The sequence below is a fragment of the Aythya ferina genome (assembly GCF_964211825.1).
Source record: "Aythya ferina genome assembly, chromosome: 7".
Taxonomy (NCBI): domain Eukaryota; kingdom Metazoa; phylum Chordata; class Aves; order Anseriformes; family Anatidae; genus Aythya; species Aythya ferina.
In genome coordinates, this window is record NC_140302.1 from 34,129,568 (window position 1) to 34,154,557 (window position 24,990).

Consider the following 24,990-nt stretch of genomic DNA (forward strand, 5'->3'; position numbering starts at 1 on the left):
GAGAGATGAGGAACGAACCTCTCCACCTGCAATAAGCAACCACCAAAGGGCCAGACCGATGGCGAGTTTGACAGCAACCCCAGCGTGACACCCCAAGCCCTGCTGCTACCTGTGCCCTCTGCAGCCCTTCCTCAAAGATTTGGGCACCGGGAGCCCTGAGGGGGATCCCATTCCCTCCAAGTACCCCAGAGACCTGAACCCATCCGTGCCACCCGGGCCAGGCGAGCTTTGTGCACGCACCACCAGACCGAGGGCCAGCATTTAATTTAGGAGCACCGCAGGTGAAGGAGGTCCTGTTGAAACTTCGTTGGAAACAACCAACCTGATTTGGGGTCTTGGTACCCCAAAACAAGCCTGGAGCCCAGGGAAACGTTTGCATTTCTTCCCCTGCACCTTCAGGATGGCCGGCGGCTGCCGAAACGCCTGCTGAGGGGCTGCATCCCTCCGATGACACGGAGTAAATTTTAACAGCCACGCTCGTAACCACAGAGAAGAAGGGTGTAAAATCAAAATGCTGACACAACTTTAACCATAACGGCACAAATGTGCTGCTATAATATTTTTACAGCTCCTTTTTATACATAATGCATGATCCTTCTGCTCAAGTTTCCTCCACGTTCTTTCCCTGTGAAATAATTTACATTCATACATAATTTATTACAGCAACTTGTAAAGTAATTACGGGTTTCAATCACTTTTTTTTTTTTTTCCCTCCTTTTTGGCAGATAAATTCTGTTTGGATCCTAACCCAAACATTTCTCTTCGTGCGGGTGCACATCCAGCTCCCTTTTTGACGTGGGGTCCGCGTCGAATTTTAGTCTCCTGCCCTGGCGCACCGGGGAAAAGGCGGACCTGTATTTTCCACTGCCCCTTGTTTATGTTCAGGAGACGATGATTCCTCGAGGTGGAACAAATCTGATGGTTGCAATTAGCTGGTGGCAGCGCCATGGAGCCTGACGGCCCTCCTGCTTTCCCCTGGCACAAATCAGATTAAAAAATAACGCGTGGAGCTGGGCTTCAGCAAGTGCAAGCCCCCAAAACCTACTGCTTGAGAGCAGGCAACGTGTGTGTGCTCCTTGTGCATGGGAGGGGAAACTCAACACCGTTTCGGTAAAAACGTTCCCGCTCCTCAGCTGCTACCCACTGAGGTGCCAAAAAACTTCTTACTCACCACCTAAGGAGGAGTTGGTCAACACTGCCAACGCGTTGTTAGAACAGCGTGCAGCCGCCACTGCCGTCCACCCGCAGATGGAAAATTTCCAACAGGGCAAGCCAAAAGTAATACCCAAACTTTCTAAAACGCTCGCTTCTTTCTCTAACACACTCTTTTACTGGAGGGCATGAGATGGAGACCGCAAGGAAAGAGAAGGAAAAAAGACTCCATCCAGGAACAGGGCAATTCCTACACTTCCTGGTGTTTCAAGGGCCCATCAAGAAGAAGGGGAAAAATGCTTTTGTTTATTTATGTAGCCCTTTGCTAGGATGAAAATTAAAGATGAAATGCCTAGAACTATAAATTCAACAAGCTTTTAACTAATATTTCTGTCATCCCACTGACAGAGTATTACTTATAAACCTAAAAATCAAAAAAAGTGGATCTACCGTTGTACCATCTGACATATCAAGCCTTTAATAATGTTTACTCATGTATCGAGTAATAATAAAACCTATAACCAATTTTCAGACCCTTTCAGTGTTCAATACATCCTACATCTAAAAAGTCTGGGACTCGGTTTACTCCTGTCCCCTTCAAAGTGTTTTTCAGAGCTTTTTGCAGGCAATGTTCTTGGCAGAGTGGCTCGTGCTGCCCGTTGCGATGCTGCTGGAGTGCCCATTGACCAAGACATTTGTGACATTTACATTTTGACTCCTTTAGATTTGGTTTGAGGCCACCAATACCGAATTTGGCAGTGGGAGCAATCCCTGTGTATGACACCCCCTCTGGCAAGAGACCTCCCTGCTTTCCCTCTTGGCCTCCTGACCTGAAATATTCACCCAGTTGCCCTTTCGGGGCCGTCATGACCCTGGGATTTACTAAAAACACTGAGCAAGTTTCAGCGTGGAGTTGGTTTGTGACCGTGGCCCAGGTCTGGAGGCATCAAGAAGAGCGTTTGGGAAGGACGCCTGAAAAATGGAGCACAAACCACACAATGCTCTGACATGCCAGGGACTCGCTCCTCTTGACTGGGCATGACAAAGACAATTACATGGTAAGCCGTGGTCAAGGAGGTGAGATTGGGTTCCCTTGGAAACAGGATAATTTGGCAGCCCAGGAAGACCAGCACCGCGCTAGGAGGACGCAAAAGGCTTTGTAAAAGCCATTAACACCAAGCTGGTTTTCAATTAGGCTCAGGCTCTTCATATTCGTGGAGGAGCCTGCCAGTGCCACAGCACAAGACAAAACCATCTGATTGGGTTTCTTTGTCCCTTACTCATTTCTGACAGGCAGGAGAAAGGGAACGGACTGTTTCTACCCGTTCTTGACTTAGAAGCTTGTGACTTTCATCCGAAAAAAAAAAAAAAAATCAAAACATTTTCCATCTTTCCCCCCCCCCTTCCTCCTCCTCCAATTGACTCAAGTTATCAGGGAGCTTGGGAAATCTCTCCCCTCAATGCATGTGCTCGGCTCCCATTAACGCTAATGAGAGTTGTGTCCACGAAGAAAAGGGGCAGCCTCTTTGTCTGCGAAGCATTGGCTTTCATACCAAGTAGCTTGGCTCAAACTTGACCTACAATTTTAATTGGGTTTTGAGACTTCGCCTAGTGACTGGCTCCCCGTTACAAAACCCAAAGGACACAATATAGGGGCACATCCTCCCGCAGCATTGGTTTTTCGGGATCGTGGGCCAATGCACCAATCCCCCACCAATCTCAGAGGCTTTCCAGCATAACGGATGATAGAGAGCTCTGCCACAAAAGGTGTTAAACACCATATACAACAGCTCACGTTATTGTTAAAGGCAAAAAAGGGTATTTTCATTATTGTCTGAGGCATGATCAGACACATCGTGCCAAGCAGCAGAACATTTTAGTGATAAAATTCATATTTATTATTTGCGTCATGCAGAGTCATGGGCATGGGCTGGATACGCAAAAACACGAGAAACACATTCTCGGACCCCAAATGCTTATAATCCCAACAATACGAGTTATCCTAAAAATAATCACATACATCAAAGCACTGGGGGGCGGGAGACAAGCAATTCATCCAGCCTGGACGGGAGGAGAGGAGAGCACCCCTCAAAAAGAGGGTGACCTGGCCATGATGGTCACCACTACGGGGTTCCCACACCGGGTGACACTGCACCTTGTGGCACCAAGGGGCTGCAACCCGGGGGCACGATGCATTTTTGGGAGGGCTGCAGAAGGTCAGGACATCTCCCCACACATGGCTGAGGACGCGGGAGCAGAGGTGAAGGAAATACAGAACGAAATTTCGGCTACTTACCCATAACGCCACAAGAGAAGAGCGTAGGTCCTTGACTCATCTTTGGAGTGTGCTGGAAACAACCAGAAAAACTGTTCATGTCTCACGTGGAGAGTTGGTGTGGAGACCTGAGCTGGCAAACCATCACTCCTAGGGCTAGTCCTGGCCCACGGGAACAGCTGCAGCCACATCCCCAGCCCCTGGACCCAAAAGTGCAGAAACTAAACTGGGAATTCAGCAGTAACTCTGGACGGGGCAGGACAGGAGCAGCAGTGGTGGTTGAACCACTCTAAGCTCATGAAGGTCTCCCACCTAGACGCAAAGCAGCTATGTGTGTTTTTTTTAACACATATAGCATGTTTCTGAGACTCACCCCAGCATTTTTCCTGAGGATTCTGCATCCAAATGGTGCCCACGTGCACTAAAAATAGGGAAAAATGCCACTATAGGGGCACTAAATAAGCCCAGTTGGGTTTTTATGCTCCTTTTGTCCAAGAATTTTCCTCTTGACTGTGTACGGCAAAACATCAGACTTCTAAAAATGGGCACGGACAGTTCTATATACAATAAATCAGTATGTCATCCGGCGTCGCATGCCATTTCAGCTATGCCCACTAAAACACACTTTCATACTAATTGTTCTTTTGTTCTCCCCCCAAATACCCATATTCTGCTTCCAAACTGCCTGTCCTGGCAGCTCCGTCCTCTCTGAACGAGGCTTTACTTCATCTGAGCAAAGCTCTGGCACGAGCTCCACGTCCATCTGCGCTGCCACTGCTGGGTTTTACCTGGTGTCAGGCCACCACAATCACACCTTCTCCCCTGATTCATCTCTTACACCTTGCCTGCTCACGTAATTAATAATAATAATAATAATAATAATAATAATAATAATAATGTACCATCTTATTAGGTGGCAGGTAAAATTAATTAGGAGGCAAGGAGGACGGGCAGCTCTCTCCAAAGAGTGGCCAAAGTGGAGTGACCATGGAAATGGGACAAACCCCAGGAAAAGCAGTATTTTTGACAGCAGCTCAGAGCTTTATTTTATTTAGCTCTGGGGCCCCAGGAAGTCACTGGAAACACTCTTGCTTTCTTTGCTAGCTCAGATTTCTTGTGAACGTCTTGCCAGGACCAGCCGGCTGCCCTACTGCCTGCCACAGCAGCAGGAGGCACCCAGCAAGCAAGGGAGGGCAGGGTTTGGTGGTGCAGCTCCGCAGCCCTCCCAGCAACATGGAGAGGAAACTTTTCGGCCTTTCTGCAGCCAGCTCCCCTATTGCACAAGCTGCAGCCCCCTGGGGAGATGTGCAGGGACAGGACCCTTGCCCAGGCTCCCAAATCTTCCTGGGGCATGGCCAGAGCTGATTCTCAGCCTTCCCCCTCGCAGGAGGTGCTGCCTTCCTGGCAGGAGCCAACAGTGAAGCGTTGACACTTTCCTAATGTATCGACAGCCTTCTTTCCCAAATTTCACTCCTTGGCTTGGTCGCCTCCTCCTCCACCACCCAGCACCCTGAGCTATCTGCCCAGGAAGCCTGGCCAGACAGACCTTCATCCCCAGCAAAGTTGGGCATTTACGTTGTTTTCAGGCTCAAAATGCCCTTTTATGGCTAATCCTGCCAGCTGCTTCCTGCCGTGTTCCTGAGCATCCTTATCTGGGGCTCTCTGCACCCTGTGAGGAACCATTTTGGTCTATTTTCTGTTCCAACCACGACAATTTCTCCTGGAGGTGCAAAAACTCATGGCCAGCCCTGCACTCTGCTTTCTAGGATGGCTCCGTGTTATCCCATAGGGATAACACAGCCTGACCTCTGCCATCCCCCCCTTAATCCTGCTCCCCACTTGCTCATCCTCCTATTAACGACGAGCATCTGTTCACTCTGGGTAAAGCAACTTCTAACTCATGTCATTCACGGCATTGATTTTATTTCTTTATTTTTTTACTTTTTATCCTAGTGCACGCTTACTGAGACGCACGCATGCAAAAGTTAAGGCACTCCAATCATTTACCACTCGCCTGCTCCTTGGAAATTAATGCAGCCCAGTAGAAACTGGTGGAGCACTACTGATAAAACCATATAAAAAAACATATAAAGATCTAAAGATCTGGTCCTGCAGCACGAGAAGAAAGCACACCATGAAGCTACGGCAGCAGAGCTGTCAAGGAACACTCCGCAAGGCTTACCAGCTCAGTCCTGCATGTTACGGAGTCAGCACCTTTGTTTTCCCGGGTTTTGGTTAAGATCATCACCATGGTAGTGCAGTCCTGTGTCGGAGTCCATCAGGGTCCAGGCAGAGGTCGCCGTCAGCCGTGGTCTGGCGAAGCTCCCGTTTCAGTGCATTTTCCCCCAAAAAGGGCTGAGCGCAGCGGGGGGCTGCAGCCGAACGCCGGTGACTCCCTGCAGGCACAAGGGAGAGAGGAGAAGGTTTAGAGGAGGGCTTGGAGCACCCTTCCTGGCCAAAGGCACGGGGCGAAGAGGCTGTGTTAGGAGAGGGGCGAGGAGTATTTGTTTTAGGCTCTTCAGCATTGCTGGCGTTCCTCGGCACCCGATCAGCTCAAAGCTGTTCTGTGCCACGGCACTTGCAGGAGCTGCCCGGAGCACATACTCCTGAGGGGCAGGAGTATTTCAGACAAGCAAATAAATACAAATTCCTCTTTAATTCTCCCTTCTGAAAAAGGGAACCCGCAGCCCCTGTGTCGGAGGGGCTGAGGCTGCAGAACAAGGACCCACTAAAGCCCCAGAGGCAATCCCACAGAAGTCCTTGCCTGCAGAGCGACCAAGAGCAGATTTCCATCAGAAAAAAAAACATTTCCACATCGTTATCTTTGGGAAACCCCTCGGATGTCCCATGCCACCCCAATATCTCCCTGGTTCCTGGCCCACGAGGAGCCTTTTGGCGACGGAACAAGGCATGGAGCTGCCTGCAAGGAAGGAGAGGGCTCCCTGCCTGTCCTCCTGAGGGCCACACAGTGTCCCCTGATCCTCCCTTAGCTCCTTGGCAGCTTTAGGCAGTAAAAGCTAAGTTGGGGCTGCACAACGAGGAGCCCAATTCCTAAATATCGTAAAATGCAGGCAGTGCTCACATGGCACTGCCCAGCCTTGGCTGTGAGCACTGGGCCCTGCCTTGCCTCCCGGCATCCTCTCCCCGCATTGACCCCCCTGCAGAAGCAGCCAGCTTGCGACTCAAATCTGATTAGAGGAATCAGTGTTTTTTTTCCCAAATCGCCCCTCTAATCCTGTTTCCCCATTTTGTTGCCTTGCAGTCAACGCAAACAAACAAAACCAGCATTTGCGTGATCCGAAGAGCAGGAAGCACTCATCTGGGGCCACGCAGTCAAAAGCAAATCGCCGCGTTTAAGGACAAAACTTGAGAACACGCTGCTGGGCATTAAACCTCCTTACAAGCTGATACGGATCCCCTCTTTACAGCTTGTAAATTCATCTTTTTCCACGTTTGCCTGGACTGGAGGTCGCGCCGCTGTTAGGAGCAGCTCATTTCAAGGCCAGCTGGCTGGTGGGGAGCAGCCACCTCCTCTGGGCTCCTGAGGACAAAGTTCACCCCGAGTGCAGGGCCTGGATGGGGAATCCATGCAGGTTTCAAGGATTTATCGTTCCAGGTGGCACCTGGCATGGCCTTGGCTTCTTCTAGGGTAACAGACCCCCAGGCTTGGGGCTGTGCAGGTTGGGAGCGAACACAAACCCTCCAAAAAGGGCTCCCAGGGCTGGCACATAGCAGGGGACAGATGAGGACACATCAGAGGTGCCTGGCAGCAAGGAAACATGGAAATAGCAGCACAGGGGACAGAATAAGCAACTCTGGTGGTAGAGGTAGACTCGCTGCCAAAACTCTGGTGTTTCACAGCAAGATCGCTATGACCTTCACGGTGCCCCATGGCCCCATCTCTGCAGGCCCACCTCTTCCTTGGGACCACCAGGACTGTCCCCAGGGATGGCACCAGCAGCTGAGCCACAGCCAAGGCTCATCCCCACCTCTGCCTCAAGCTTTTTGGGGCCATTTCTGGCCATCTCTGCTGCTGGACCTGAGGCAGGGCCTGCACCGGCCTTGAGGTGCTTCGGAGCAAGGTGGCAAGGTGGCCACAGGGGAATTGGGGCTCAAACGAGCGCTCCCAGCAGCAGGGAAGCAGTTAAGCACGGCTCCTCGTTAACGGGCTACGATTTCTCCACAAATAATTATCTTTCCCCAAGGTAATGATTAATGCTGCTGCAGCAGACGGCTACGCACGCCCAGGCGCGGGGGCAAGCCCAGGCAGCAGCTCCCACGGCGGTGCCAGGCCCACAGCATCTCCACCAGGAATATCACCACCAGTAGCCCACCAGTAGCCCACCAGTAGCCCACCAGTAGCCCACGAGCAGTGGTCCCACCAACATCCCCCAGCAGCAGTCCCACCACCCCACCACCATCAGGACATGCCTCCAGGCGCAGGCTCTTTTTTGACCGCTGTTCAGCGGGGTTTTTTAAGCACCCCCCGATAATAAATGGTAATTATAATTAAAAAAAAAAAAGGCAGAAATTTCCACTGAAATGGGATTTTGGAGCTCTGAGGGGCGGCACCCCGTTCGGGATGGTGTCCCTGTCAGCGCTGTGCTGTGAGCAGGAAACCGCCGCGTATTTATAGAGCAGCAGCTTTCGCACACACGGATGCTAATAAAAAGATACTCTTCAGGGACCATTAATTATTTTAAGAAATGTATTTCCTCGTTTGCCATCAGATAAAGGGACTATCTTCAGCCTTCAGCCAAGGTTAAGTTTAGACTTGGGCCAGGGCCATGGGGATGACACAGGCTGGGAGCTGCCGGGGGGGAAAGGCACCGATTTCCCCCAATATAGCCCCAAATAACCAACTGCATGGAATATCCATGAGCAGGACACGTGTGGGGAAATTGTAAAATGTTAGCAAAGGGCGCTTCTGCCATGGAGAAAAAATATGGACCAAGTGGGAGCCTCTGAGACCTCCGCAGCTGCGGAGAGGGAACGAGGTTTCCCTCAGCTCTGATCTATGGGCAGCATCATAGCACCTGAACGCTGGTCTTCGGAAACAAATTACAGTGGGAAAGGAATAAACCAGCACTTCTAAGTTTTGCTTAAGGATATAGAGTCCCGCGATCCACCTAATTGCACTTTACATCCATGTTACGCTTTCATTGAACACGTTTTTAGACCCACACGTCTGAAGAAGCCAACCTGGTCCCTCCAGGCCAGACTCTGAGCACACCTCCGGCATGCTCACACCTTCCCACTCGCACCAGTCAGCCTCCAGCTCCCCTCCCGCTGCACACAGAAGAATTTATCTCTACAAAGCAGCTGAGACAAAGCCTGGGGTGCCAGCACAAGGCAGCGGGCAAATCCTCTCCGCAACACCCCGGGTCTGGCGGTGACTTACAGGAGTTTAGGGAGAGCCCACATGGCTTCCTGCAGTCAGAAAATGTTTTAGGGCTTTTTACAGAGCGGAACCAACAACCCTGCAGAAGGTTTCCATGGGACAACAGGTACATTTTAAAGGGCAGACTTAAATCTATAAATAGTTTTGTTTTCCCCAGTCACTGGATGGTGTCCATATAATAAAAACTCTTCGCTCGGTGGAGCTGACTGTCCTCGGTCCCCAGAACACCATTCAATTAAGGTATTTTGGGGTTATGCTGAATCTCCCTATCGCACAGTCTGCCTCAGCCTGCTTTAAATAATACCCAGAGGTACAGTTAAATAACACCAGCAGGTACATTTTCAACTTGCACATTTATTGTGTCACAAATTCAGAAAAAATCCTTGTAGCCTGGCATTTCCACGGAGCCAAGTTTGGGCTCATCTCCTCTCTCGGGCAGTGCCTTGACTCCTGCAGCAAGGCTGGAGGGGCTCAGCTCTGGGCAGCTCGCTCCCCTTCCCTAAAATGCCCTGTCCAGCTTCTCACTCCTCCACATCACCAGTAAATATTTTTATTTACAAGGTGAAAACATCCAATAAACGCGAAAGATCCCATTCAGGACCTGACAATCAGTCTTTGCTCTCCAAAAACCACCTGAGGACTGTGCACGGATAGCAACAAGCTGCCCCGGGTTCCCCAGCCCTGGAGCGAAGAAGCAGCAGCATTCCCCTGCCTTGCCCCGTGTCCCTGGCTAAATGGGGTCTTCACCAGCTCCAGGGACCCCAGTCCTCACCCACGTGTCCAAAACACCAGAAAACAGCAAACGCAGGAGCACGAGCAGCCTTCCTCTGCCGGCTGCCTGTAGCCAGACCTGTCTTTTTTAGGATTAACGAGACGACGATGCGCGTTCACCATTAATTAATAGGTAAAAGACTCACCTGCCCTCCAAGTTTCTAATCACCAGAGGGGGAAGCAGAAATTGGTGGTGTTTAGGGTGTCAGGAGCTTGGTAGATCTTCATGGATCCGTGATCCACAAGATCTCTGTGCTTATGATCAGCAGCCCACCGCCGGAGCCCAGGGCTCACCACGAGCAGCAAATCCACCCTGGCCCGAGCGGGCGCGCACAACGAAGAGCCACAGCCGTGCCAGGTGCTGCCCACAGCCACGAACGAATTGCTGAGTGAATAAAAAAAAACAGAGCGGCCGGAGCCCAAAGCCAGGAACCCAAATACCCGACGGGGGGAGCCCCAAGTCCCAAACGGAGCTGGGATCGCAGCCCCATGTGTGATCCCACCGAAAAACCAGGAGCGATTAATGACAATTAAACATCTCGTTGAATAAGGAACCACGAGTTTTATTGCCCCCCTGCTCTTACGGGGTAGGAGTGGCAGGGGAAAGACTCCCTTACAAACGCAGAGGAAGGACGGGGTGGCGGGGCCTGGCCTCAGCATCTCAGCTCCACCAAAGCGCCGTCGCGGCGACTTCGCCTCCTCCTCCCTGGCGGCTGCGAAGGAAAAAAGAGAGCAGAATTACTCACTGCCACAGCGACCCGCAGGGGAGAGCTGCAAAATGGGGGGCTGGGGGGCTTGGGGAGAGAGGTGGCAACTGGACGAGACCTCATGCAAAACCCCAAAGGGCCAACTCCTGCACGCGGGCTCTTCAGTGCTGCGTGGCACGGAAATTTTGGGGAGGGGACCAGCGAAATGCCTTCAGAGGGACAGGCCCCAGCTGGCACAGCCCTGCACGGCGCCACGTGGGCCACTTGGATGTACCCTAAAGGATGCTTTTAGCCCCAAAAGTGGCTGTAAAGATGGCACGGCCTCTTGGGGCAAACCCACAGCCGCTGCCTAACGCCTTCCTCGGGGGTTGGGGCTAATTTTGAGCAAGCCCAGGGGGCTGGACAGAGGTGGCCTCTGCAGAAGGGCAGCTGAAGCAGGAGCCTTCACAGGCCCAAAGAACCAGCTCACCTCTCCCATTGGATTTTCTTTTCCCAATCGTGAGCTTTATTACAAGAATGTGCAACGGGCTGGGAGACGCTGTGAGTGTTGGCCACGCTCCCGAAAGTCGAGGAATTGCTGAATTGAGGATTGCTTTGGCTGCTTCACCTTAACAACCAGGGGTGCTGAGCCAGCCAGCGGAGCCCAGGTTTACTTTTAATTACCGCTCGCAGCAAGCTGCTCGGGTAAACAGGCACAAAAAGCCCTTCTTGTTCCCTCCCCGTGCCGTTTGCCCCTGTACAGCCCACACGGCTGGGACAGAGGTGCTGAGCGGCGTCCCCCCCGTGCCATTTTTACAGAGCCACTCCCCAAGCATAGCTGGTATCAGACAGGATGAAAGCCCACCTCGATACCTACCTCTGAGTAGGCTTGCTCACGGCCAGGGCGAGCGGGGCTGCAGAGCTCCTGGTCCCTACGAGAGGCACGTCCTGCACGGCAAAGCCAGGGCAGCGGGGGCACCGCCACGGGGACAGCCGGAGAGCCCCGCACGGCGCAGGGACCCCCGAGATTTGGGACCCCTGGGCAGCAGGGGGAGGCCAGCATCGCTCAGCACCGAGGTGTGGGCAGGACGGTTTCGTTTGGCGATGGGGAACAGCGCAGGATGCTTCCCCTTCCCTCCAAAGAAATCCTTCCCTTGGAGGGAGAACTCGAAGCGAACGCCCGCTCGTGGTGTTTCCCCGTTTCAATCAGAGCCCAGCAGCACCTGAGCGTGCTCGGCAGCGTCTCCACGGAGCCATTCACGGAGAGCTGGGCCTTAGGTTGCAGCCGGTGCTTTTAATGTCTCCGGGAGACGCTCACGGAGCTGGAACAACACCCGATCTGTTGCTCTACCGCGCTCCCCGTTCCCGTAAGGTGTCAGCAGCACGTACAGCCCACACCTCGGGTAGCTTTGGCTCCTCCAGCGGCTCCCCAAGGGCCAGAGCGGGGAACATTTCCCCACCACCGCCGCACGCACGCTCGTGGCCCCCCTTCCCCGAGCTGCTGCCAGCGTGGGCACAGCTTTTTTGGGGTCAGCTGCCCCAAAAAAGCGGGGTGGGAAGAGCCCCGCTGCAGCCTGGCACCTGTAAAAGCCCTGATTTCTTCAGCCCTGAGACGAGAGAAAAAAAAAATAATAATACTCCAGCAGTAAATGGAAATGCAAACCTGGTTTTATTTCAGCTGGCACCGACGGCATCCTGCTCGGCCTTCCTCGAGCTCCGCGGCGGGACGGGGCATGACCGCTCCCCTCCCACTGGGTGCCAAGCCATCTGCGGCGCTGTGAGCACGCTGGCAAGGGGAAAAAACCCTGCGGCTTTTCCCCCTGAAGCCTCCAGCCCCTGGATCCCCTCCTCACGTCCCTCTTCCTCCTGCTCGGTGGGATGCCACCCCGAGGAGGCCCGGCCTCGGTGCCGCATCCTGGCGAGCAAAGGGATTAGTGAATCTGGAGAGTCGCAGTCCCCAGCACCGTGACACCACCTCCAACGCACGGGATTGCAGTTTCAGCACCGTTTTTTGTTTCCCCAAACTCTTTCTGGCAGCCCTTTTCCTTCACGCCAGACACCACCAGCATCAGCAGCACCACGCCACGTGTGGCCAGACCCGCGGGTGGCCCCGCTCCCAGCCAAAACTATCGGGATCTGCGCATCTCCATCAGCCACCAGCCGGGCCAGGAACGAGGTGGGCTTTCCACGCCACCTGCCTGGGAACTTGGGCTCCCCGAAGGAGACCGCGCTCCGTGGCACAGCCCGGCACACCAGCGAGGTTCAGGACCCAGAGACTTGCTGGGGGGCGGAGGAAAAGGGTGAAATCACCCGAATCTGGGCGGATTTGGGCAGCGCCTCACCTCCCTCCCCGTGCCAGCAGGGTGGCCGCGCCACAGCCCCCCAAATGGGGTGGTGGGGAGGGGGTCCCACGAGGCAGCCGCTCATCAGCCCCCTGCCAAACGAGCTGCTTAACGCCCTGTGGAGCAGCAGCGGGGCAGAAAACCCCCTTTTCTTCACCCAGTTGTTTTAAATTTAGCATGAGGAGGTGCCACAAACACCCAAAAAGCAGCGATTGCTGCCCCGACCCGCAGCATCACAGCAGGCACGTGGGATCCCCGGCAGGCGCAGCCTCCCAGCTGTTTGCCTGCTGCTTCCCCACGCCGGCAGGCTGGCTTCCTCTTCCTCCACTCTTTCAGGAGGGAAAGGAGCAAAAAGAAACGTAATTAACTCAGCCACAGACAGCTTGGTCAAGGAGTGGGGCAGGAGCAACTCCGTGCACCCCACAAGAGCGGCCGGGTGAGCGCGAAGGGCTGCGAGCATTACAAGACAGACAAATAAAACAGCCCCAAGCCACTCAGCTGGCACTTGGGAAATCAGAAGTGGACCGGCAGCCACAAAACAAACTGTGCAAACCCTCTTCTCCCTCCTCTGTCACCTCCTCCGTGCACCCCCAGCGCGGCTTCTGCGCCGAAACGCGGGGCTTTGGGCACAACGCCGCACGCCTCGCTCTGCCAACACGCCTGCTGCAAGCGAACCAAGCCTCTGCGACTCGAAAGAATTAATTGCCCGTAATGAACCGCGGCAGATTTGGGGCTTTCTGCTGGGATACGTTCGCCTATTTGCATGCGTGCATATTTACACGCACGTATTCATCAATTCATGCATCCGCACTCGAAAGCCAGCCTAAGTCGGTGCCGGATCTGCCTGGCAGCCTGCTGGATCTCCAGGTATAAAATCCCGGATCCTGCCTGCAGCACTGGGTTTATGCTTGGTGCTGATTCACCCCGCTCCCACACGTGAAGGAGAAGTTTTGGATGGGGCAGGCTGAGCTCTCGCCGATCATCCTCCAGCGGGAGCCAGAGCCGCTCGCCGAGCTCTCGGCCGCACGCAGCACTCCCCGAGCCGCCCTCCCTGCCTCGATCCTGCAAGCACCGAGCTTGGACGCGGGGATTTAAGGCAAAAAGTGGGTAAATGGGCACCGCAGCGTGACACCTCCCCAGCCCTCCGGGGAGGCGAGAAGGGCGCAGTCCCGAGGCTGACGGCTTCGGCTGGATTCCTCTCGCTGCTTTTTCTCCTCGTCGTCTTCCTCCGTGTGTCCCGGGCAGGACGAGGGGACCGTGCGTGACGCCAGGGACATTTGGCTGCCTCCGAGACCCGCTGGGGAAACCGAGCGGGGCCTGGGTGGGCAAGGAGGATCCGCAGAGGGGATGCTCGGAGCCTGCGGTGCCCGGGAGGTGCCCGGGGGGGTTTTTTACGCCCTGAAAATCCACGCTGCCATCGCTGGGGGCCACGCAGCCCTTTTGGCTAGGGGGTCACCGGTGTTGGGGGACTGCTCGGCTCCTGGCGGAGGGCTGAGCCCCTCTGGGGCTGCCCAGCAATGGGGACGGGGCTGTGGGGCTGTAGGATGTGCAACCCCAAACCCCAAATAGCTCAAGGGGTCTGGGGGTGCCAAAGCAGGGGCGGCTCTGGGGTGGCAGAGAGGGGGTCCCGGAGTTCTGCCACCCCCCCCAGAGGGGATATACATGATGGGGAGGGCGGGGGGGTTAATGAGGCTGATCAGCAACCCGAATTAATTACCCGAGGCTGGCGTGGGGAGCCGGAGAAGCCGGCCCTACACATGGGGGGGCTTCCGAGGGGCTCCCCCTGCGCATCCCCAGCGCCGTGCCCGCCCTCCCCGGGGACTGAGGCAACGGGCAGGGTCCCCCCTGTCCCCCTATGTCCCCCCATATCCCCCCCTGTCCCCTAATATCCCCTAATGTCCCCCTAATGTCCCCCCAATGTGTCCCCCCTCCTCCTCCCTTTGTGCGCCCCCCGGCCCGGCTCTTACCGTGGCGGCGGGGCCGCTGCGAGCCGCGCTCCCTCCTGCCGGGGAGACGAAGAGGAGGAGGAGGAGGAGGAGGAGGAGGAGGAGGAGGAGGAGGAGGAGGAGGAAGAGGAGGAGGAGGAGGAGGGAGGAAATGCGCTTGTCACTTCCTGAGCCGGGCCCGGCCCGCACCTTGCGGGGTCCCCCCCGGCCGCTGGAGCCCGGCTGCGGGTCCCCCCCCCCGGGGGCTGCGGGCACAGCTCGGGGCCGGTTCCCCGCAGCCCCCCCGAGCCCCCCGGAGCCCCCCGAGCTCCTCGGAGCTCCCCAGAGCACGACACCGGTCCCCGGGGCCCCAAAGGAGGCCGAGGCTGCCTCCTGCTGGTGCTGCTCCTCCTCGGGGCCAGGCGCTGGACAGCGCAGGGCTGCGGCCAGCGGTAGGCTGCTGCACGGCTTGGCCTGGCTCAATTTGGCTCAATTTGGCTTATTTTGGCTTATTTTGGCTTCTTTTTGCTTGGTTTGGCTCATCGGCCCTCCCTCCATCCCTGGTGGCACGCAGGGTGTGCGGAGGGAGCCTGGCGCTGGCTGTGGAGCCCGGCACGCAGCAGATGCACAGACAGCAAAGAGGAAAGGAAAAGAAGCAGAAGAAGCAGAAAAGAAGGGAGAAGCTTCCCTGAATGCAGGTGGCTGGCAGCTCGGCACACACATCGCCCATCAGGAGCAGGACGAAGCGGTGGCGACACGAAGAGGCTTTTGGATCAGGCTCCTGCTGCTAAAGCTGGGTGGAGGCCGCCTGCAGGAGCCATGCCCTGGGCTGAGGAGACGTCTTGGAAGTCCGAGAACTAAAATATTGGCGAGCAGGAGGCTTTTAGCAAGCATCCCGTACCCACGGAGCAAGCACGGCTCTGTGAGGCGATCGGGATCTTCTAGCCTGAGCAAGGAGAGTGGCACCCTAAATACATGCAGACAGCGCTGTCCTTCGGAGGGGGGTTCCTACCACATGGGGCACGTGGGGGGATTTGCAGCAACCCTAAAAATCCCTCTTGTATTCCCCAGGTTGCTTGTGCACACAAGGAACAGCGTGCGTGTGCCTGCGTGTCCGTGCTGCTCATGGAGGTCTCCGCTCACGACCCTATCAACGCTTCGAATCAATAAACACCAATTCTTCCCACAAATAAATAAATCCAGGTTCTTCTGCCTGACATACAACATCGTCCACGAGCACTTGGCTGTTTGAGCGGCTGTGCCGAGGCTCGGTGCTGTTCTCCCACTGGCGTTGGTTGGCTCTGGCTTTCCAGGCCGGGCTCCTGCACTTGCTGAAGTGCTCTGCCTGCTGCTGCTTGGAAATTGTGCTGCAGCAACCCACAGAGCTCTGCAGCTGGCCATTTCCACCCCATAGGGAGCAGTGACCATTAAATGAGCGTAATTCAGTACCAATACCAGCTTGGTCACCGAGAGGGAAGGCAAGGAGAGAGGGAACGTTATCCTTCCTTCCGACTCTGTCTTCGTTCAGTTGTGTCGCAGTTTCCACGTCTGGCATTTGTCACTGTTAAATTTCTACAAACACGATTATGGGAGGAGTATTTACTTCAAGGAAGTGCCGTGACGCTGGAAATGCAAAGGCTTTTTGTCTTGAGAACCCACTTACCCTACTCCTTAGCAGGATCCCATGTGTAAGAGCTCCCCTAGGTCTGGCTCCTTGAATCAATGCTTATTTCATTAATTTCACTCGGTCTCCTCTGCCAGATATTTCATCCTGACAGTTCACTTCCCTGGCAGAACCCATAAAAATCCAGCAGTCTGCTCTTCCTTGGGTGAAATGCTCCCAGCCCGCTCAGCAGGACAAGCCCCACAAAGGCAAAGGACTCTCCCAATAAATTCCTCATGAAATAACCTATAAAAGCCACTTGCTTGGCAATAGCAGGTAGCAGGAGCCAGGAATTAGGGGCAGAGCTGCACCAAATGTTAGGATTTAGGTACTCAAATCCATCCTCCTGACTTCACTGCGTTCACGGAGGCACCCACCTTACAAACCACCTTAAAACTCCCCAAACCACAGGCAAAGCCTCCCTGCTCCTAACTCTCTGCTTATTTCTCTGACTCTTTTGAAAGGTTTTTCACTGAAAACCATAAACGTGATCATACCTATATACTAGAAAACTTTAGTGAAGACCTCAGCAGTAGACAGGCACGTGAATTCTGCCTTAAAGCAAGAATAATGTGAAGCCAACGGGACTCCTGCAATAGGCCTGCGACACCTTGGGGCAGCAGGATAATATTTTAGATAATATTTTAGCATTAGCTGGTGTATCTCCTCCTTACGGCTGGATCCCGTAATCCCAAAGGTAACGCAGAGGAACCACGTGCCACCCCTGAAGGCTTGCTGCCTACACATAGCCTGGGAGCAGGAGGAAAATGCTTTGCAAAGTGGAAGCCCTCAATAATTCATGCTAAATAATGAGGTAGGCAAATTGTGGGCTGGAAGAGGAGACGGGTTCCCAGCCTTTCCCCACCACTAAGAAGCTTCCCTGATAGAAAATGTATTCCTTTAGGTGGAAATAATTACGTAAAGAAATACAACAGTTGTCCAGAACAACTGAAAAACAGCTCTATAATAGCAAGAGAAAATGCTGAATGACCATTTATTACTACCATGACTATGAATTGCTTTCAAATGCCCGGCTAAAATTACTAATAGAAAGTGGTTGACATATTTCCATGTATCTGATGCTAGAATTTCTGCTTAACTATATTAGGAAGCTAATTTTTATCTTTAAAAGTGACATAAAAATATTACCTAGTGAACAAAATCTAATAATTATCTAACCTATAAAGAAAAGAAAGCAATACTTGCCCTGAACCCTACATGACTCACAGAGTATGGATCTATAGTTAATTCCTCTAAATTGATTAAAAGGAAATCCATGACAACCTTCAGTTCATCTTCAATCCATACCATGCCTTCGTTACCAAAGATTACAAATGGGAATAAAACAGATGCCCCAAACACATCCTGATAGAATACTTGCTGATTAATATTGGCTTGCATTAACTACACCTGACACCAAATTTGCTACAGGAATGTCAGTCTTTTTTTTCTTGAAGTTGGTTTCAGTAGTGCACTTTGAATCCCTTGTGCTACTTCATCAAAAATATTCTGTGCCTGAATTACCACTTACATTTTCCATAGCGGTCCTGTTGGGTAGATAGCTACCCAAATGGTAACTTGACAAGACACGGTTTTGGCACTCAAGTTAGGAACACCAGCCTGTCCAGACATGCAAAGAGCTATTTACCTGGGACTAAACTTCCTTCCCAATGCTCTTCGACCATTCTTCTAACGCAATCAGTGTATTCCAGTTAGAAAAACAATGTAGAATTTAGGATTCTTACCTTGGAGACATCACCAGGTGGATCATGGAGAGAAGACCTACACCGTGCAAATCTTTTTTTTTTTTTTTTGCCTTGTTTTCTATCTAGAAAAATTTATTTTCTATCTAGAAGTTTTTCTTTTTTTCCATCCAGAAGTACTGGAAGTATTTCTTGACCTTTAAAGATCTGAACCTTGCTTGGGCTGGCAATGAGGAGAAGCATTCCTCTGATACGCAAACATGACCTAGTCTGTGAGACACAACCAGCCTCCTAATGGGACCTCCCCGATGCTGGAAAGAACAAGGTATATGTGTGCATCAAGGCAAAAAGAATTTGTACTTCCCTTTCTTTTAGGCAATAGGAGTATTCTGAAAGTACCAAATAACAGAAATAAAGGCAAATAAATTAAAAAAGGATCACAGCACAAGTTAAAAACAAACAAACAAACAAACAATGTATAGTTATGCTTTGAATTCTTATGCATTTGTACAACTAAAATTATAGAATCATACCACAGAAACTTAGAATGGTTTGGGTTGGAAAGGACCTTTAAGACAACGTCATTCCAGCCCCCTGTCATGGGCAGGGACAGCTCCCACTAGATCAGTTCCATCTGTGCCATGGTTTTCCTGATCCCGTCCCTGCACACCCCGACGGCACCCCTATACTCCTCCCAGGTCGCATGTCCTTGCTTCCCCTACTGCCATTGTTGGCTTTTAAGACATTTTTGTATGGCAAATTAATAATGAAAGAGGCACATGTCACAGGCGAGTGAGATTAGAACATCGCATCTTTATATATTCATGGGATCAGTGGAAATAACTGACAAAGCAGGCAGACATTCCTACAAGAGAGAGTTTTAAAAACACTCAATGGTGTGCCTCTATGGGAAAAGAATTGGTGGAGACAGAACTGTGCTGAGTCTGAGAACTTCCAAAATTCTGAATTTAAAGCACTGGCTGGTCCTTCTTTTTGCACAAGATACAGCTTCTGTATTCGTTTCCCTCTTTGACAGTTATATTCATGTTTTCCTAAGAAAAAAAGGTCCAGCACCTACATCTGAAGAGTTTGTTCCCAATTACACCACAACAGAGGAACGAGATCTGTACTTTGTGGAATACCTTTGCTATTGGTTACTGAACCAATACTGAAATGAAACACTAGCTGACCTTTATGTTCCAAATGCAAACATCGTGTGGCTATGTTGGTCTTCAGATTTGGCACGCCTTATTTGTCTCTCACAAACTCACAGCTTCCCTAAAACAAGCGAGGTTGTAGCAAGGACAGAATTTACAGGCAAGTTATGCAAAGCTGAAACGTTCCTAGGGCAATGTTTTATAGCCCCTTAGAGTTCCATACATAGTATTTTACTGTGTACTCAAATAACATTTATTTACACACGTGTCTGAGGTTTTTTGTCAGGTTTGCTTTAAAGTTCAGGCTTTTCTCAGCTAATCTAATTTGCCCGAGATGGATGGCCTCACTCTTTTCGTTGGAAAACCAATGCTGTTACGCTGTTTCCAATTCTTCCTCCAAAGCAGAACTTGGGTGTTGGCAGCTCCTCCAGAATTTCAAATCCTGCCAGACAGAAATTAAAATGCTTTTGTAAGAAGGAAGTCGTTTCATTCTCCTCTTGGATAACCCTTTGCGAACCATTCTTTATTTGTCTGGAAAACTTGCAAGGCAGTTACTCTGCGAGTTTATAGGACTGTATTGTTACACTGCACCGCTGCTCTACGCAGCTGAAAACCTTCCATGGGTAATAAAAACCTTAGATGGCCAAATCGCACAAATTAATGGCAGAAAAGATGGTTGCTTGCCAGTAATTTTAGCTCCCCAGGAGGGATGGTTTGTTTTAGATCCACAGTCCTGGAGTTTCAAGCCTCAGGCATGAGATCCAGGAGCTAACCAGCATATAAAAATAAATAAATTAATTAATTAATTTAAAAAAAAAAAACAACTTCAGAGAGGATCAGAAAGGTGACTGAGGGGGTGCCATAAAAGGTCACAGTCACAGACTTGCCAGTTCCCCTAAATATGGGTAATTTCAGAATCAGTTGGATGGGTGAACCAGATCTGTCTAAATAAAGAGCCAAAAGAGAAAAAAAAATAAACTGAAATTCACATGGGTACAGAATTCTGTCCTTTCCCATGGAACTAGGCTGAAATCCTTGTTCTCCAGGGTATAAAAAACCTGTGCTCCCTGGACAGATTGGCAAATGTAGAAGCTGGAATTATTGAAGAAAACATATTGAGGATAGGCGAAGGCATTTACCAGTTTTTCTTACTACCACCTTGTCTTATCCTCATCTAATTCAGTAAATATGTTAAAGCAGACATTAAAATTTACCTGGTGCATCCCTGAACAACCACAAATTGGCAGACGGATCTGTTCAAGTGCTTACCTTCTCTGAACTCCTCCAACAGCTCCTCCTTGGTCCAGTTGCAGGACGTTATGAGGAAAAAGCCCTCTGGCTTCAACGCGTTGCGCAGAGATCTCACGTACTGCTTCCTCTTCCCGACCGCGTTGTCAGGGTTGAGGCTTATGGCATCAAAAGTCCCCTTGTCAATACAGATCTGAAATCCTGACAGCTTGGCTGACGGAGCCAGGAAGTCTTCCACCTAAACCAGAAGTCTGCAACTGTGAAATGATCTCTACTGAAGAGCTCCTGAATTTTTAATGCAAACCAATGCTTTAAAATAAAAAGCCTCAAACCTGAGGATAGGTGTGCTTAGGGAAGGGTAACTCAAAGGCTTTTCAGTTACATATCAGCTTCTTTTTTTCCCTACACCAGACATTATATGCGTTACAGATGTAGTAATCTATTTGCTACAAAGCCCACACTTCTACCTATTCATCTAAAACTCAAGCTAACACACCTGGAAGTTCCTTCTTTAAATCCTCATTTGTACTTTGATCCCTGGCTTCCTAGCACTGCGGGCTATGCCCTGTGCAAACACAGAGGGCAAGACAGTGCCTGCCTCAACGAGATCACAACGGAGGTACAAGGACAGAGACAGCCTGCAGGTACAGAGCTGGAGGGGCACAGAGCACAGCAGAGAGTGCAAAGGGCAGCCAGGGGATCACGGAGTGGCTGAGGCTGGAAGGGATCTCTGCAGGTCAGCTCAGGCAGGGCCTCTCAAGCTTCCTGCTGCACAGCTACTGGTAGGCATTCTTCCACATCAGGATTTAATTTTCTATCTCAAATCTGAAATTCAGGACGTATCAGCTCAAAGACAGACCTTCTCAAATGGCTATCCACCCCGCTGGAAGCAGGGAAGTCTTTTTAGTCCTGATGACTGTCACAAACACGACAAATAGACCACGAATCTTCTCTGAAGTACAGATTTATTCGGTTAGAGTTCTCTCATGAGGTATAAAAGACAAATGAATTTCAAAACACATCATTATTCTATTGGCTTCTATTATTCTATTACACTGAGTGCACTTGAATATCAAGCAGGCTGTTTAACCTTGGGGTCAATTGCTTTCTCCCTCCTTAATAAAGCTTCTCTCGACACTCACCTGTAATTTGATGTTAGACATCCCTTCCTTCTCCCTCACTTTTTCTGAAAGTTTTATTGCAGAAGGTGAGTAGTCAATCCCGGTGAGATTAGTGTAGCCACTTTTTGCCTAGGCAGAAGCAGAGAATCTTCATCAGTGTGCTAGCAAACGTTGTGTTCAACAGGTATATTCCCCACATACAATCCATCCTCTCCTCCTCTTAATGACAGGGGGACAAAAATGACTCATTTTTATTCCTGTTATCACCACCAGAGCTGAACAGCCAAGGGAACAAACTGCAGTAACTCCGTTCTGCCTGATGCCTCATCAAAAGCATTGTTGACTGAAAGCTGGTTTATGTCAACAAGTGGAAAACTGAGCAGAGCTGTGAAAAGAAACACCCTGGTGGGGAACAGGCTCTTATCTGCACCAAAAGTAACCTAGAAACGAGGAATTTTCAGCGATGAGAACATGTGCCAAGGCCAGATGCTTCACAATAAGAAAACCTCTTTCACACTTGCACAACATATGAGATTGAGCAATTATTTGGTTTATAACCTAAACGGCAAGAGCCAAAATATGCAGCACATTTTATTAGTACAGAAAACCACTGCAAAAAACTTACTTTTCCTGATTTCTCGTGCGAACGTCTATCTGAATGCAATTATTTGCATGCACCGATTTTCTGTATCAGCAGTTTTCAGGCAGGTTATGAAGCACGTGGAAGAGCACAGAGACTTTCTGTCAGTCTAACTCTGAACCAGATAACGATAACCCGGGCGGTCCGAGTCAGGCAACGAGATCCTAGCAACCCTTTTGCAAAGCAGATGGGCTCGCACACCGGGCATCAGCTGGAGCTGGGCACGTGGGAGGGAGGCAGTGACACGTTTCCACGCCTCACTCGGAGCAGCTGGAGCCAGCAGCTCTGGCATCCCGTGCGCCGCTTGGCCTGGCTGGACCCAAACCCAACAGGAAGGGCTGGGATCTTAGGGCCAGCTGCAGGCAGTAACAGCAGAGGGAGGAGGTGGGTGGCTTGGGTTTGGCTTTTTGAACACTACATGGAATTTAACTAGTGTTAAGCACAACGCTGCCTGTCTACTTACTCCAAAGGCTGATACCTCAATGGCACGGAAAACTCCTTTTTTTTTTCTTTAAGTCCTTCCTCCTTCAGTCCGTGTGAGCGCAGCGCTAGCCAGCTGTTCCTAATTGAGGGCTAATTTCAGCTAGACACAAAGACCGTGTTGTTTGCATTTGATGAAGAGCAGCAGATTGCTCAGGCTTCTGCCCACGTTCCTCCCCAGAGCTCCAAGAGCGACCCAAGCTTCCTGAGATGCCTGCGCTGAAGGCTTGGGGGTGGAAGAGCAGTTTCCACAACAGCTCCTCTGTTTGGAAGCGAAGAGCTTGAGTCACTGCAGGGAGTTTCCACTCACTCCCGGGGCAGAGAAGGAAAGTTGAAGGCTAAATAGCCTTAAATGCTGCTAAACCTGTACGGCCTGACTCCCTACGGACAGGAAGGGATCATTCAGTCAAGCGTCAAAAACAACCGCACCGCACGCTGGAACTGGACTCGTGGTGTCCTGAAGGTGGTGTTTGCAAGCACGCTTCTGCTGCTTCCTGGAAAAGCTGGGTAAATAGCAGAAGGCAGCTTGTAAAGCTTTGGAAACTTGCAAAGTTATCAGCACCGCACTGTGGTTGGGTTTCTGGTGTTGCATGGCAGACACCTGCACTTGTGCAGTGAAAGCCCTTTGCTCACAGAAGTTTGGTGTTGTTTTTTTTTAAAAACTTTTTTTTTTTTATAAAAAAAAAACAACAACAATGGCACCGGTTCAATGAGTTACATATCTAAGTTGCACAGGCTGTCTGGCAGCCACTTGCAACTCTGACTTGTTCTTGTCCTAGAATATTCTGTAAGGTCTTTCAACAGCTCTGAAGTATTTCCACTTGTCCTCTTAAACCAAGTGGCAACGTAAGACCTCGTGCACAGGAACCAGTGTTGTGCTGATGGAAAACCCAGGACACTGGCCTTAGTTTAAGCTGCCTGCTTTTTTGTCTTTCACGTAAGTTACAGCTGGCCATGACTTCTAATGCCATTTGTGAGAACTGTACTTAAACTGCAGTGCTCTGAGCACTGATTTTGTACCGAGCACACAAACTTTGCAATATACCAACCAATTCCACCAGTAAAACACCATTCCCGGTTCCAATGTCAAGCACGGGGCTGTCGTGGGGGACCTTCTGTTTTTCCAGCCATCTGATTACGCGGACCATGCTTTCTTCTCCAAACCTGTTAGGAAGAAAGGCTCAGGTAAGCACGACAGCACAGCCATACAGAAGGTTCCTCAGAGCTCCTCTTACCGCAGCTCTCAGGCAGCAAGCGACATAACTCATATTCCGTATTTGCTTTAAGTGTAAACGAATCAAATGGCCTCACAATGCACAGCAACCCCAGCTGTGGAAGGTGAAGCCCTCCAAATATATAAAAAAATGAAGACTTAAATCTGAGCACAGTGATAAAATGAACGTTTATCGCTAAAACACACGGCCAGTCCCAGCTCCCTTTCTGTGCAATGCCAGTTATCTGAGTGCAGCTTATAAATTCACACTACAAAACCGGCAGGAGGGGAATGGGTGGCTTCAAGATTAAAATTTCTCACCATTTTGCCATCTCCCAGAAATATTCACCAAATTGTGGGGTGCCCTTTTGCCACCCCCATTACCCGAGGGGCTCCGGGGCTCGCTCCGGTGGGGTCAGTGATTTACCAAATTTCCCCGGCGTCTCCGGTGTCCTGAAAAAAACGCAGCTCCCTCTCGTACGCAGCATCCCAGCTAGACGGGGAAGGAGCAGAAATCGCGATTAAAACTGAGGAATCGGGGAAAAATAAATAAATAAATAAATAAGGAGGCATCACAAGTGCCCGCTCCACATCCAAACTGAAAGCTTTGCCAGCGGGGAGGGCACCCCCGCGGGCTGCCCCGGCTGCTCCCCGCTCCCGACCCTTTCCCCATCCCGATTCCTATCCCGATCCCGGCTCATATCGCGGCTCTGTCGCGACTCACTGCGGTTTGGTGCCCAGTGCCGAGGGCCCGAAGGCCGCCCCCCCCACACCCGCCATGCCACCCCCGGGCCGGGCCGCCGCGGCCGCCGCCCTGGCGGAGCGGAGGACCAGGAGCCGGGCACGAAAAATCGCCAGCCCGGTGCTGTTCTCTGCCTCTTTTTCCCATTTTCAAGGCAGCTTTTCGTCCTGCTGCTGGCTCCTCACTGCCCTGTGTTATCATCCTACCCGTGTGGGACTTTATCCCGTCAGTAGGTTTGTCCTCGGGAGCAGCACGGCGCCAAGCAGCCCCAGTGTCATCATTTTAATCCATATCAATTGCCTCAAATTAGGGCAATGTGTAAGAGGAAGGCTTGTTCCGTTTCTTTTGGTCCGCTAGGGGAGAGAATCTGAAGTTATAAACAGCTACGGCTGATAATATAAACGCTACATGTCCTAGATGGGGAAAGGAAATCTGATTCATGCACATCTTTCCAGTGTTTCCTTTCATCGG

At 51.4% G+C, this 24,990-nt stretch overlaps 2 protein-coding genes and 1 long non-coding RNA gene across 4 annotated transcripts in view; 1 reads left to right on the top strand and 2 right to left on the bottom strand.

Annotated features, from left to right (window-relative positions):
- The window catches only part of FAM53B (family with sequence similarity 53 member B), a 31,314-nt gene extending 16,521 nt beyond the window's left edge, over positions 1 to 14,793 (bottom strand). Inside the window, exons 1-3 of the mRNA XM_084525991.1 lie at positions 14,595 to 14,793; positions 5,610 to 5,823; positions 3,449 to 3,500 (exon numbers count right to left, since the gene is read on the bottom strand). Of these exons, the coding sequence (XP_084382117.1) occupies positions 3,449 to 3,500; positions 5,610 to 5,678 (121 nt within the window). The 5' untranslated portion in view covers positions 5,679 to 5,823; positions 14,595 to 14,793. The remainder of the gene's footprint in view (positions 1 to 3,448; positions 3,501 to 5,609; positions 5,824 to 14,594) is intronic.
- LOC311439829 lies at positions 11,908 to 13,798 on the top strand. Its single transcript, XR_014695035.1, has 2 exons — positions 11,908 to 12,219; positions 12,755 to 13,798. It is a non-coding gene; the product is annotated as an uncharacterized lncRNA (long non-coding RNA).
- Positions 14,794 to 18,711: 3,918 nt separating the features above from the next.
- EEF1AKMT2 (EEF1A lysine methyltransferase 2) lies at positions 18,712 to 24,591 on the bottom strand. Of its 2 annotated transcripts, none has more exons than XM_084525999.1 (6): positions 24,502 to 24,591; positions 24,205 to 24,270; positions 23,614 to 23,728; positions 21,466 to 21,573; positions 20,345 to 20,561; positions 18,712 to 19,517 (listed from the first exon to the last, which is right to left on the bottom strand). In XM_084525999.1, exons 1-6 carry the CDS (start codon positions 24,555 to 24,557, stop codon positions 19,420 to 19,422), a joined length of 660 nt encoding a protein of 219 aa, XP_084382125.1. In that variant the 5' UTR covers positions 24,558 to 24,591; the 3' UTR covers positions 18,712 to 19,419. The 2 variants fall into 2 exon arrangements, with proteins under 2 accessions (XP_084382125.1, XP_084382126.1); XM_084526000.1 differs by having other exon boundaries at positions 24,099 to 24,270; positions 24,502 to 24,546.
- Between the last annotated feature and the right edge of the window lie 399 nt (positions 24,592 to 24,990).

Excerpts from the sequence above, each read along its gene's own strand:
- EEF1AKMT2 (XM_084525999.1), bottom strand. The coding sequence starts at position 24,557 with ATGGCGGGTGTGGGGGGGGCGGCCTTCGGGCCCTCGGCACTGGGCACC. Across the intron at positions 24,271-24,501 it reads GCACTGGGCACCAAACCGCA|CTGGGATGCTGCGTACGAGA; the intron begins GTGAGTCGCGAC and ends TTCCCCGTCTAG. Across the intron at positions 21,574-23,613 it reads GTGTTTTACTGGTGGAATTG|GCAAAAAGTGGCTACACTAA; the intron begins GTTGGTATATTG and ends GCTTCTGCCTAG.